The 14,925-nt window shown below is 42.5% G+C and overlaps 1 protein-coding gene across 1 annotated transcript in view; it reads left to right on the forward strand.

Annotated features, from left to right (window-relative positions):
• Positions 1 to 14,925, forward strand: part of RAB5C (RAB5C, member RAS oncogene family) — a 31,972-nt gene that overhangs the window by 12,689 nt on the left and 4,358 nt on the right. The window contains exons 2-5 of the mRNA XM_088442466.1: positions 5,334 to 5,612; positions 13,360 to 13,511; positions 14,236 to 14,358; positions 14,484 to 14,577. Coding sequence (XP_088298592.1) covers positions 5,447 to 5,612; positions 13,360 to 13,511; positions 14,236 to 14,358; positions 14,484 to 14,577 — 535 coding nt within the window. The 5' untranslated portion in view covers positions 5,334 to 5,446. The remainder of the gene's footprint in view (positions 1 to 5,333; positions 5,613 to 13,359; positions 13,512 to 14,235; positions 14,359 to 14,483; positions 14,578 to 14,925) is intronic.

A 14,925-nucleotide genomic window follows, 5' to 3' on the forward strand; every position in this document is an offset into this window, starting at 1 on the left:
CGAGTGATTTATAATAAAACCTCTACTACGGAATTATCTGTAAAATTAGCAATAGCTGATCTGAAAATGTAATATATTTGTAAAACAAAAGAACTAAAAGTAAAGACCTAAGCAGCAAGTTGTAGGCGAAAAATAGTGAAAATATGACTGTTTCATTCCATCTGTTTCTTTGGAATTTAACTGGTAATCGGGTGTGACCACAGAACAGTAGACAGATAAGTTAGAAAGAGCTCTGTCTGTGTGTAGTCAGTTTATGTGCTGTTTGTGAGATAAGTAGTATATATACAGTATGTAACGTGTACTTTCTGATTGGTATAGAAGTTATGTTGAGACCGTTGTAATTGGTTAGAAATTAATACTTCAAATGTTACTCAAACAGCAATCTTATTATACATGCTCTGTCTTTTATTTCCACAAGTATCTATAAGGTGCTAGCTTTGTTTTACAGATACTACGTGACCTAGCTGAAATGTGTGCATAGTATATAGCATCAGCCTCCAGCCGCATGTTGTTCACAGCGGCAGTCTCACATGTGCTGATTGCTGATAATGGGTTGGGAATTTAGAAATGTTGAAAGCGTTGTATGTTTTTAAATGAGGTTCAAATCCCGACAGAGGTGGAAATCCCGATCGTCCATTAAGGTAGGTATGCTAACCTAATTCACCATCCTCCCTTAAGGTTGCCTAACCCTAACTCCAACTCCCGGGAGCCCTACACCTTCAAATCCCGACAGTGACAGGCTGATAGAGGTGGAAATCCCGATAGTCCATTAAGGGAAGTATGCTAACCTAATTCCCGCCCCCCCCCCCCTGGGGGTGCCCTAGCCTAATCCTAACCTCCCGGGGGGGTGCTTTCGATCGGTAAGCCTGGTGTCGGGCTCCTGGCGTAGGTCTAATGACAGGCGTCGGGATTTCAACGCTTTTCATTAGACAGTCGGGATTCCGTCCGTCGGCTTCCCGACTGCTTCCCCCTCAAAGTTGGTGTGTGGAAATACACTTCTTTCTGTTCATCCTCAATAAGGCAATTGTGTTATGCTGTTGAGTTACTAAAGATTTATAGAACAACACAATGGAAAGTCCTATGCAAAAGTATTTTTGTCACCAGCATACACACAGTCCAGGGGCCTCTATGGGAACGCAAAGATCATCACTGGTTTGTTCATACTGCATTCTCATGACTATTGGTACAGCCCACAAAATGGCTGCCACAACTAATATAGATAATGTTACGTGTGTCCTTTAGGGCTGACAACTTTTTTATACAACTTTAAAAGTCTCTGTAGGTTTCCCCTGAAGGTTTATGGTCTCTATTGGTTGAGCATGTAATGCACAGTGGTGGAGGGTTGGGTACAGGATCCCGAAAGTCAGAATACCGACAGCAGCATCCCGACACATTTCTGTAAGTATTATAATCCTTACCCTAACCATCCCCCTAGTGCCTTGTCCTAACCCTTACCTCCGCAATCTGCCGGTATTCTGACAGTCAGGATGCTGCTGCCGGTATTAGGATGTCGACTGTCACATCTGTCGGGATGCTGACTACATCCTGTGGTGGATATAGCAAAACAAGCCCTGTTGACTTCATGGAGTGCTTTTTCACAAATGACATCTCTCCTTTCCTATATTACTAAATGCAATTTTGCTTCTTTAAGTAAAAAGAAGTATACTCCTTTTTGTATCTCATATTTCCATTTTGTTATAAATACTATAGACCTTTGCATATTTGCTTTTAGTAAAAATAAGTTTTTGCAAATAAGTTTTTGTTTTTTGACTGCTATAAAAGAATCCAGATATACAATTGAACAGTGGCTTTGGTGGTGATAAATAAATATAGCATTCCAATATTAATATTTTAATACTATATATAACATTTTAGAAGGCACCTTAACCTTTTTCTCATATGTTGGCACACGCAACAAGTTCAAAAATTGTTTCCATAAAAGTGGACACATGAAATGTGCAAAATTAAAATAAATAATGGATTTCATAGATTGTTCCCTATTATCCCCAGAGCATATAGGTGCCAATGTGCCCTTGGTAAGTGTTAAGGCGGGTATCCACTACCCGATTGAACGATTATCGTTCATTCGCTTGTTAATCGGGCATGCAAACGACCAGCGATGCGCGCTCCTGCTGGTTGTTTTCGACATCATCGCCCAAACATGCTAGTCAATCTGCCGATAACGACAGATTGACCATGTTTGGGGATGATGGAGTGTGTCTACACTGAATGACTGATCGTACAGTGTAGGCACTGCAGGGGATGGGTAACAATGGTATGATTACGATGTCATAATCGTTCTGTCTTTCTTAGGTTGGGTAGTGGATGTGCTGCATTACGCCGAAGGCAGATATTTTGCTTTCTTTGCACAAATATTTTGCAGCCCCAAAGAAATTGCCTTTCAATATATGCTGTATTGCATTAAGCTTTTGATCATATGTAATGTGTACTAGATTACATGTTGTGCTCTCTTTATACCTAAAACCTCACTTATTGCGGGTACAATCTCTAATATATGTGTGCACTATATAAACACCTGTTAATACATAAATAAAAATAATTAAACCGAATTAAAAGAATTTGTGCTTTTTGTAAGAGTGTATCTAACCAACTAAGCAAGTTTAAACAGGCACTTTTATTTACAAAATGGGCCCTCTGGGTTCAACACCTTTTTGTACAGTCCCTTCTACTTATGCACAAAGCCATTCTGTGGGGTTCAATGACCCCGGGAGACTTTATGTGCACTGTGCTGTCAGCTGGTGGACTCAACACATCCTGGCTTATGAAAGTCGCTAAGGTGAAGGTGTTCAGTAAACACTGCTCCTGATTGGGTTGTCTGTGTCTTCTGTCTGTTCAGGAGTTGTACTTGTTTTCTGTTCTTAGTGACCAGCACCACTCCTAGCTGGTAGTAAATGGCTGCAATCTGGAAATGGTTAGTATCCCTGAGAGGGAAACTTCCACTGATGAGGTAGATGGGAGGGGGTATGCCTAATTAGGAGGGGTTGTACAACATCCCCGATTTATTATTTATACTTGTTCATGTAATTTGATAAGTAACTATGTATTAGTACTGGTATACTATATTTGGTGTTTTTTTTTCTCTTGTACTCCTGTGGGGGAATTCAATAGTTTATGTAGGCACCCATTTCTTACGGGAGCTATTAAATAGTTTCTACTGATTGGTGCGACATAGGAAATTCCTGAGACGGGGGCAGAGTGATTGTGCTCAGTACGTCCAATAACTTTTGAGCTTATAGCCCCTCAAACACCATGCCCCCCTTGGGAATTTCCTATGCGAGAATTCCGTTTATTCGATTCAGCCTTAATATAAGGGCATGACCGTGCACTTATAATATTAATATATATCATAAAAATATAATATATAGGAATCCAGAAGGACGAAACGTGTTGGCCCTGGTTCTCCTACACCTTTTAAAGTGGACTAATATCTGCTGTACCTATTTTAAGATAAGCATTTTATTTTAATTATTTTTGGGTTACTGTTATGTTCCTTTTTGGTCTAATAAAAACAACTATTTATGGAGATTTCTCTCAATCTGGCTTGAGGTCTACCGACTAGTATTAGAAGCAGGACGTGTGTTGTATACCATCAGGAACACTGAGGAGTGATAACCCTATATGCATTGTCTGGTTCGCAGATGTGTGTGTCTACTGTTAAAATTATTTGCACAGAAAGTACTACATTATTTTCTATGGGCTTGATTTGAGCCCGTTTTTTAAGGTCTGTTCAGCAGTTATATCCCCGGGAAAATTCCTGAATTTGTGGTCGTATGTGCTTCTGGACCATAGGAGTAATAACTGGACGTCAGATAAGCGTTCATTTGTTTACTTTTTAGTACGCACAATATATCTATTGAGCACTAGTTCTTTTGTTTAAATTACTGCACCATTAGGCGCACATCTTTATTATTTTTCAGCACCTTATTTCCTGTTTTGCCATACAGATTATTTGAAGACTGCAGCCATCTGTCATTACCATGAGTGTTTTTCACAACGTATTCTCACAATTTAAGAAATCATATGACTGTTTGCACAAGAACTTGAAAGTTATGCGCTGGTATTCACTCTAGTTTCATAGATAGATATAGCACGGTATAAATAAAATAGAATATATTCTAAACTTTTCCCATGGCAAATTTGTCTCAGCAGGTAAAACCAGTGTTATGTGTTTGCTGTACACGTGCTCTCCTCAGAAATTGTAATATTTGTTGATATCATCAAGACAGAAACAGGATCTCCATTGCCATACTATAGTCCTATATAGTTTTAATCACTGCTTGGCTGCCATCACACGGCAAGTTGTAAACTTTCCCTTTTCTGTAAGAATCCTGGAGTTGCATGAGAAAATGTGTTCTTAGCCTGTCATAGTATGTGTTCTTCCCGGTCTGTGACATAACAGGAAGGGGATGACAATTGAATTGAAGCAGTGGCATATCTATAATGGGTGTAGTGTACTGCACCCATATTATTTTAGACTTACCTGTCCGTGGTCCCACGTCGCGTGTCTGTGCTGCTCAGAACACCGGAAAATGGCCACCGCTGCCATTTTTCCGGTGTTCTGCGCATGCGCAGTAGTCTCCGGGCACACGCTACTGCGCAAGCGCAGAATGCCAGAAAAATGGCCCACACGCCCATTTTCCGGCGTTCTGGGCACACTAGTGCCCGGAGTCTACTAAGGCTCCGGTGGCTGGCCAGCCGCGTCAGTCGGCTGCCGGCCACCGGGGAGAGAGGAGCGGGCCCCGCACAGGGAGTGCACACGGGCCCCCTCCTCTCTTAAGATGCCCCTGAAGTGACGGTAGCACATTTAACTAATAATCTGTATTGCTTTTACTGTTTGTGGATATGAGCATTGTATTTTGTGGATTCTATGGGCGGAATTCAATTGTTTTCGCGGCCCGCATTGCCCGTCTAAAGTGACAGGAGTTTGCGAGCCATTATGCATTTGTTCCAGAGTTTCGTGCTGATCGCGCCCAAAGTGGCCGGGTTTAGCTGCTTAAAGCAGCTAAACCCGACCAAAGTGCTGGGCGCGATCGCGAAAAGTGATGTTTGGGTGCCCAAACATGTCACTTTTCGCACATTTCAGCTCTCACCCCCCTAGCGCTGTCAGCTGATCATGCCCGACAGGAGCAAGAATTGAATAGCTCCGTCGGGCGCGATGGGGGCAGGAATCAATTGAATTCCGCCCTATACAGAATGAAGTGCTTTTTTTTTTTTTTTTTTTTTTAAACATATTAATAGTTCTCATATCCGCTTGAATACAAGAGAAAGTAAGAACGTTACAAAAATAAACCAACTTTCTTTTCTATTTTTAGAGGCCTGTGTTCTTTTCATTCGACTGATCCAGTCAACGCTGCTCTCACCCCCTGTGCCTTTCAACACCACCGCTGACCTCCATTTCTGTGCATCCCAGTGACCTTAAAAGGAGATGGCCGGTCGAGGCGGAAACGCTCGACCAAACGGGCCGGCTGCCGGCAACAAAATATGCCAGTTCAAGTTGGTTTTACTAGGGGAGTCTGCAGTGGGAAAATCTAGTCTTGTCCTCCGATTTGTCAAGGGCCAGTTTCACGAGTACCAAGAGAGCACTATTGGAGGTAAGTTGGCTAAAATGTACACCCTTTTTGTCTTGTTGGCCTAAATAATCAGGTCACAGTTATTGTAAATTAATCAGTGACTAAGTACTTATACTAATATACAGTACTGTGCAAATATTTTAGGCAGGTGTGGAACAAATTCTGCAAAGTAAGAATGCTTTTAAAAATAGAAGTGTTAATAGTATATTTTTATACATTAACAAAATGCAAAGTAAATGAATAGAAGAAAAATCTAAATCAAATCCAATATTTGGTCTGACCACCCTTTACCTTCAAAACAGCATCAATTCTTCTAGGTACACTTGCACACAGTTTTTGAATTAACTTGGCAGGGAGGTTGACTGACTTTGGTCAGGCCACTAGACGCTGTTTTCTAGTGCCTGGTAAAAGACCTACAGTACCAGTCAAAAGTTTGCACATACCTTCTCATTCAATGGTTTTTGTTTATTTAAATTATTTTCAACATAGTAGATTAATACTGAAGATATCAAAACTATGAAAGAACACACATGGAATTAATGTAACCAAAAAAAAGTGTTAAACAAATCAAAATGTTTTATATTTTAGATTCCTCAAAGTAGCCCCCTTTTGCTTTGATGACAGCTTTGCACACTCTTGGCATTCTCTCAATCAGCTTCATGAGGTAGTCTTCAGTATTAATCTACTATGTTGAAAATAATTTAAATAAACAAAAACCATTGAATGAGAAGGTATGTCCAAACTTTTGACTGGTACTGTACATGTTCCACAATGCCTTAGGTGGGTTTTGGGAAGAGCAGAAGTTCGAAGATGCTTCCTTTCCTGTTGCTGCTGTTGTGCTGTGCCACTGCTAAGGAGCTTGTACTGTGGGGTCAATCAACTGAGTTCAGTGCATTCCCAGCTTTGTAATACCCTTTTCACACTGCCGTCAAGTAATCCGGGTTATTGCACATGAATGCACAGCAGCCCTGGTTACTGTGCAGTGTGAAAGAGCCCAGTTGAAATATCCCGGTTTTTCAACACTAATTCAACCCGGGTCGTGGTGCGGTGTGAACGGGTAACCCGGGTCGAGGCGACCCGGGTCCTGTTCACTGCATAGGGAGAGCTGGCGCTTGGAGCAGCAGCAATGGCAATGTCTTCATCAACCTGCCATTATTGCCGGGTCAGGCCGCCAGTCTGAAAGGGGTCTCAGGCGGGTCGCACCCGGGATGGACTCGTGCACAAACCCGCCATTTGTGATCTGAAAGGAGTATTACAGAACGCAAAGTATGAACAGACACATGAGTCAGTGTATACTGGCTGTACACCCTGCAATCATTGCCTGTTGAAAGTGTAGCCATTTCAGAGCTTGCAGAGGCAATTCTGTAGGAACCAGGTTGAGGTGCTCCTTGCAAAACTACTTATATTGATGTGATTTCAGTTGAAATTCATATTTTGTTAATAGGCTTAGGTGATAAAAGAACACATTCTGTTTTATTGGCAGCTAAATTTAGTGTGTGTGTATGGGTTTTCATACTCCTATTATAGGGAACTATTTGCAAGTGATGCATATTAACCATGTTGCTTAATTCCTACTGAAGAATGGAGGGATTCATATCCTCTTTGCCTACTGCAATTCCTCAGTTGCTGTGTACTTGATGGCCGGAAACTTGCTGAGTAGGACAGGAAGGAGAGTCAGCAGATTTAAGATTCTCTTGTGTCAGCTGATTAGATCAAAAGTACAGTGCCTGAATCTTTGTCCACTAAATATAAGACCTGTTGATGCAGTCACATACCAGTCTCCATCCTGAAACACCCATGGATCATAGACGCTGAAGTTATAGTGATGTGGTACGCCAACACACACATTGGCTCACGCGTGAGCAGTAAGGGTTGTCCAGCCAATAGCTACTGTGTGCACTTCTGAATCAGGCCCTTTGTCGCAATAAAACAAGGGTGGACTTGGGGATGTCGGGGCCCAAACGTCAGCAGAATTTGTTTAAGGAGACAGGAAAAAATGCACATCCAGTGACCTGAATAGAAAGGATTCAAAAAGTTATGCGCTAGCAATCATTCTTAAGTGCGAGTTAATATGGGTTTTGATATTTGTTTAAAATCCATAGGTCTCCAGGACATTGTGCTATTCTGGTTCCTATCCTGCTTTATCAAATTCCTCTTTCTGTGTTTGCATCTCTGGATCCACATTCTCTTTTCTTCCTCTATCATTTGGAGCACCACAAGCCCCAGTCTCAGGTCCTCTGCGTTTCTCTGTCTATACCACCTATCTTGGAAAATAAATTCCTTCAGACCCAAATTTTCTTATCCTCTCCAGAGCTCTCACTCTGTTAGCCTGCGTTACTGAATGTACTTCTGACATTTCATCTTGGATGTCATCTCGTCACTTCAAACTCCGTTATATTGCTGAACACGTTTCTTGATGTATGCAACATGGATACAGATTGAAAGTGGTGAGCCAATTTCATAGTCAAGGGTGACATTGAGGCAGTGAGCTTGAGAGCTTGTTCATTGCTGTATTGTCAATAGAAAGATGTTGGGTCTGTAACTGGATGGTGGGGATATTATAACTAGAGATGAGCGTGTTTGGATCTCAGAGATCCGAATACACCCGTGCGTTTGGTTCCCACGCCGGCCCTGGAACTCAAACAGGCAAAACCATAGAGACAAAATCTCACGGTTCACGAGCTTTCATCTCTATGATATATGTAGTATATAAGGACCACGCGGCAGACGCCATTTCACTCCGGCTGTGGAGACTGAACAGGGAGGGTGGGTAGTGTAGGGCTGGGAGAGGTGCTATCTGCTGCGTCCATCTGGGCTGGTGCTGATCCACTCTGGGCTGGTGCTGTGCTGTCTGCAGCGTCCATCCGGACCCAAGTTCAGGACCCAAACCCCCGCCTCCCTCACCCCCCCAAAAAAAATATGTATGTGTGTGTATGTATGTCAATTTATTTTCTGTGTGTGTTAGGCTTAGCCGCACAAGATACAGCAAGTCAGCAACGCAACCTAGTGCTGCCCGACTCCAGTCGTCGTTAATCGGTGCTCCGGTATTTTTTGGTCACATTTTTTTCTGTGTGCGCACTACTGCACGTGTGTGAACTTTGTAACCGCACCTTGGCTCGCAGAAAATATGGAGGGCTGTCACATGACAGGAGAGCAAGGCCAAGAACCACATGTTTTAGCTGCCGCCAGCAGTGTAAGGCCGTTAACTTCCTCGTCCTCTGAAGGCCCATGCCCCAGGGCTTAAGTCACGCCATTGATATGGTAAAGCTACTTTTACGGATGTTAAGAAAAAAATTGAAAGGAAATTTGCCTTTAGATAAAAAGTAGTAGGAGTCGTCCCTGAGAAATCACAAATCCCCGTGGAGCGTGCAAGTGGGTCCGCGGTTGCCATGTGTTAGCCAGACCTAAATACTAGTGTACTGGAGGATCCTCCAAGTTCCAACATTTGTGTGCCCTCTGTAAATGTGGTGAAGGGCAGTCAACATCTTGCAGACGTAGTTAGTGAGGATGCCTCTGTGGAATTGCACATGGAGGAGGATATTTTTGGTAGCTGAAGGCGCTAAGGATGATGAGTATGTTGATGCCGAGGATGTCCTTTGTGTAAGTAAGGCAACAGCTGTTGCCCATGGATTGAAAAAGCCAAAGTCCATTGTTGTCATGCTGGGGCAAAAGACATAAAAAAAACCACTTCTCACTTGTGGAATTATTTCCACCCCATTCCAGACAACCGTTGCCAAGCCATATGTAACCGTTGCCAAGCAAAAGTGAGTAGAGGGAGGGACCTAAGCCACCTAGTAACCACCTCCTTGTTACGTCACTTGGATCTCATTCATCAAACATCAAAGTGTATGTCGCCAAGTTCAAAAACTGAAAACGTAACAATTAGAGATGTGCACTGACCCCCGTGTTTTATATCTGGATCTCCCCTGGTTTTGGATCTGGATTGGTTTTGCCAAAACCTCACCTCCATGTTTTGGATTTGGATATTTTCTTAAAATATCATAAAAACAGCTAAAATCACATAAAATGGGCCTGTTTTTGTTCCCACAGTATTAACCTCAATAACATTTATTTCTAGTCATTTCCAATCAATTTTGACCACCTCACTATTATTTTTTGTCATCTAGTTAAGGCCAAAAGGTTGCAGCTAGCTGGCTGACTAAGCTAAGCGACACAGTGGGCTGCACTAACATGTGTCAGTTCAGCTTCCTACATGGGTACAGTGTGGGTTGGATACACCAATAGTGCACTTACTGTGACAGCAGTGTCGGCAGAGCGGGGTTGCTGACTGTCCTCATTGCATGGGATGGCAGCGCTGCGGTGCTAGCAGTGCTCTCAGTGCAGGGTAATGGCGTCAGCAGAGCGGGGTTGCCAGCGGTGTCTTCAGTGCAGGTTTGCTGACTGTGTCGGCAATGCGGGGGTTGCTGACGGTGTCCTCAGTACATGGAATGGCGGTGCTGGCAGTGCCCTCAGTGAAGGGTGTCGGCAGTGCGGGGGTGCCAGCGGTTTGCCTCGATTAGGGATCCGGAGCAGGAGGAGAGATCCGACTGGCGCCTCGGATCGCCCCGGGTCTCTGAAGTTCGGGTGGGTACAGTTCTCAGGGAACCGAACCCACTCATCTCTATTCAGAATACATATGTATCTCGCACAAGACACACAACTAGTTCATGCACTGATTATTGCAATAGTCTCCTTCTGGTCACCCCTAAAATCTATTTTGAATGAAGCATCTAGACCAGCGGTTCTCAAACTGGTTACCGTGCCACCTTGGGGTGCCTCAGGGCACTTGTAGGGGTGCCTCAGGTTAGTAGTCCAGTACCAAATAAAATGATTTTAGTCAGTGTGATAGGCAAAACCGGTGCTAATGGCTGGCAATCAAAAAAATGTGGACAAAAAAAAGCGCAGCCCTGTCAACCACCACATAACTGAAGCTAAGGGTGACATAAATTTTATAAGCACAATTTCACTTCATGTCATTTTTGCTGAATTTCTCAATAAGAAACTCTTGGCCCATGGGAGCCGTGTAAAAAAAAAATGCTGATACTCTAGGTTGTCATGATTCGAAAGAGTTTGGGAACCACTGGGCCAGACCGATGATCATTGCAGAACATTCTTCTGCGACTGCTGCTCCTCTCTGGCAATCTTTACATTAGTTGTCTGTATTTTACCAATTGCAATTTAAAATAATTCTGCTTACATTTAAATCTATCAACAAAACTACACCAACATACATCTTAGCTTTTTCTAGCATCCTTGCAACACTGACCTTCAAGACCCTTAAACATCCAAGGAGGTAAAGAGATCATACTTCCTTTTGTAGATTTAAGAATAGTCTTGCATTTTCTTTCTGTCCCATCCTTAAAAGCTGTGGCATTAATAATCATAATAATGGTGTCCTTAGACAATTGTGCCATAAGGGTTTTCTCCGTACGTTGTTTCCCATTTATCTTGGCCACATGCACTAGGGCACATGGGATACTTTGCTGAAGATGCAGCGATTGAGGTGGTGGTACAAATCCCTTTTCCTAGAATCAAGGAACGTGTAGCATGGTGCATGAACTCAGCAATAGTATGCACTAGATATGGTTCTACCATATCATTGGCTGCTTCTTTACACCTATCCTAACTGTTCACCTTACAGGTCTACAGGTAATTGTTCACCTTGCAAGCTGTAAGATGTTCAAGTTTCTGTCTGGCACTTTTTAGAGTGAGTACCAAAGTGTTTTTAAGTGGGGTATGTGTCCTGCAACTAGGTAGAATAGGAATTTCCCAAATAGTTCCAGGGTATACAGCAAGATAGATTTGTTTATCTATGGAGCTGGACTAGGCACCCCCCAAAAAATTATATGGTAGATACATTATAATTATATACTGGGAGTGATGGATTAAACACCTCAGTGACATTATAATTTATATTACTTGATACCTCATGAAAATGAGTAATTAGTGGATTTTCTATTTTTAAACATTGTTTATTACCCTGAAATTAAAGCCCTCAATTATTTAGGGTTTGCAAGTTTTTGTGGTATTTTCTACATCTATCATATAACATTCTCTGCGGGTTTCTAAAAATCTATCGCTGGAGATAAATGTCTTAACATAAAATTTTACACAAGTGTAAAAGGTCACCCTATGGTATCCTGGCAAGTACCTGGAATTACTCTTTTCTTTGCTCACTTTTCTACATCCTGGATAAACAGATGCAAAAGTCCAGAAATGCCTCCACACAACCCCTCAATGCAATCCTACTCCAGCTAGAGTCACTTTTTTGCAGCGCAGGACATGGAGAGAGCAGTATCTGCTGGCATAGTACCGATTTCCCAATCCAGTCCTCAGGGAACCCTAATAGTGCATTTTATTTTTTTTTTAGGATTCCTCACAAATTCACAAGTGAAGTAATTAGTATCACATGTCGGTCTTTTAATCACTTCACTAATAATGTTCTCAAAAATGCTTTAGAAATATTTTTTTTAAATTTATATAATTGGTTAAACCATGTATTTTAAAAACATATTTAAAACTACTTTAGTAAAAAAAACTAAACCAAATTAGGGGGTGTATATCACCACCCTGTGGAATGTATCGTAAATCCTAGAAGCCCATAACATAATACCATTCCCTTCCCAGTGGCCATAGATCCCAATATAAACTTTTGTTTCCCTTCCCCAAAGGCCATAGATTGCAGATTGTGCCCTATGCGACACCAGGTAAGTAGTTAAAATGTCAGTCGTGATGAATACACCTGTTATGGAGCATGGAGTATGGGATACATAAACTGTTAAGCTGGCCACACACTAGACCAACTTACATCCAACCAGCCAACTAGTTGATTGGTTGGAATGAAAATCTGGTAAGGGATGAAAGCAAATGATGATCATCAATTTGCTCCCAAATGCCGGAAAATGGACGAAAACTGTTTGAACAAATTGTTTAGATCAAACATTTAACAAACTTGTCTGACGACCATTTTCATCTGTTTTCTGGCATTTAGGAGCAAATTGCTAATCATAATTTACTCCCATACGTTACCAGATTTTCATTCCAACCAATCAACTAGTTGGCTGGTTGGATGAAAGTTGGTCTAGTGTGTGGCCAGCTTTAGGGTTCCCTGACAACTGGAGTTAGATTAAATTGGTCAGGTTGAGTAATACTATGCTGCCACCTGTGGTATGCAGCCACCATACTGAAGTACAGCTGCCGTGTGCTGCAAGTGTGCCTTGTATGGGAAAGCCTTTCAGGGGGCTGACCCGGCTTTCCTACCATAGCTAGCCAAGCTTAACAGGGCCCATATCCCATATGGAATCCGGGCCGTGGCTTAAGCACATCCTTTACTGGCTCCAAACAGGAGTAAGTACTTACTATGTTGCTCTTCAGGCTCACGGTCTTGCACTGACTTCCTGGTAGCTACTTAAGTTTGTCTCCTTCCCACTTCAGTTCTCAGGCAAACCAGCTTATGGAGTCGATCAGCAGCACTAAAAAAATAAATAAAAAATAATCCATTAGGCCGCTATAGCAGCATTCTAAGCACCCAGTCCTCTGGCACCACAGAAAAAATGTATCCAGCATTGTGGACATATATAAGAGGGAGGATCTCAAGACTCTTGCAATATTGTGTCTCCTATATAGCCTATAGGAGACTCTAGATCTAGGGTCCAGTGTCCCCCACAGGATGATAGAGCTGTATTATTTATTCACACTGTTATGCATGTTTGATCTTTTTGTATTTTTTGTTGGTTTTTAAGAAAAGTAACATCTGTTATGTCTTCAGCTGCTTTCCTAACACAGACCGTATGTTTGGATGACACCACGGTGAAATTTGAGATCTGGGATACTGCAGGACAGGAGAGATACCATAGCTTGGCCCCTATGTACTACAGAGGAGCCCAGGCAGCCATTGTTGTCTATGACATCACCAACACAGTATGTATTTTAGGATGCAATTAGGTACAGTGTGTATGGGATTTGTTAGAAGGATCTGCTTGTTTATGGAAAGGCAATGGGCAACTTTCTGAAAATCGTGTGATTGGTTACCTGTCAATTATGGGCTTGGTTATTCAAAAGTGTATGTTTGATTGTACTATTCTTAAAAAGTATATGTTTCTGGTGTATACACCACTGCTTTCTGGACCACAAATACCCATTAACCACTGCCACATTCTGCTATTCACGCACACGTAACTAGGGGTTCAAGCGCCCCTGGCAAAGAAATGGACTGGTGCCTCCCATATAATTTATGAATAATTACACTCTGTACTAATAACGTCTCAACAGCCATTCTCCCCCCCCCCTTCCGCATCCAGCCCCTGCAGTCCACAGATACCATCCTCTGGCTGCGGCCATGGCCAGCTCCTCAGTGCAGCGATGTCTCAAAAAAAAAAAAAAATAAAATCTTCATTCATTGTACCAGGCAGCCGCCGGCAAGCAGCTGCCCGACCCTGGACATCTATCCTAGGTAGGAGCCAGGGGATTACCTGGGACTCCAGTCCCAGTCCTGGTAGTCCCGTCCTGATGCTACCCCACATGTTGAGTTGTTGTAAATTCTTATCTTATTACCAATATTTAATATGGTCTCTCCAGCCCACTTTATTACTATTTGTTGAAAGTGGTTTGATGCGATTTCTTTTCTGTACACTCCTTACTGTAGGAAACATTCGCAAGAGCAAAAAACTGGGTGAAAGAACTTCAAAGGCAGGCGAGTCCAAACATTGTAATTGCCTTATCTGGGAACAAGGCCGACCTCTCCAACAAGAGAGCTGTAGATTTCCAGGTGAGCTTGGTCTGACAACCATAGGTAGCATCAGCACTGTCATGCATTATTACACACTGAGAAAACAATGGAGGCTTTATTATTATTTTTTTTTTATATATATACTTTCCTTAACATGTTTGCAGGAAGCACAAGCATATGCCGATGACAACAGTCTGCTCTTCATGGAAACCTCTGCTAAAACTGCTATGAATGTGAATGAAATCTTTATGGCCATAGGTAAGGTTTAGTTCTGGGCTTAAGATGGGTGAATGGGGAATAAAATAGAAGGGAGTGCATGGTGACTATGTCGTCTGGGGAAAGACATATACAGATGTGTTTACATGCACCTATCCTCAAATTGCCCCAAATCAGGGGCGTCTTTATAATGGGCGCAAGGTGTACGTTGCACACTGCCTCCTGGGTCCAGGGGGGCCCACACCCTGTACCCATAGTTAATATAACGTCCCTTTCCCCCTATTCCAGTGACCTGCTCTGCAGGACCAGTCCGGAGCTGCAGAGCAGCAAAAAATCACGGGAAAATGGCGGTGGCCATTTTCCCTGTGATTCTGGCATGCGCAGAAGAGA

Source organism: Taudactylus pleione, unplaced genomic scaffold (assembly GCF_031769625.1).
Source record: "Taudactylus pleione unplaced genomic scaffold, aTauple2 ptg000018l, whole genome shotgun sequence".
Lineage (NCBI taxonomy): Eukaryota > Metazoa > Chordata > Amphibia > Anura > Myobatrachidae > Taudactylus > Taudactylus pleione.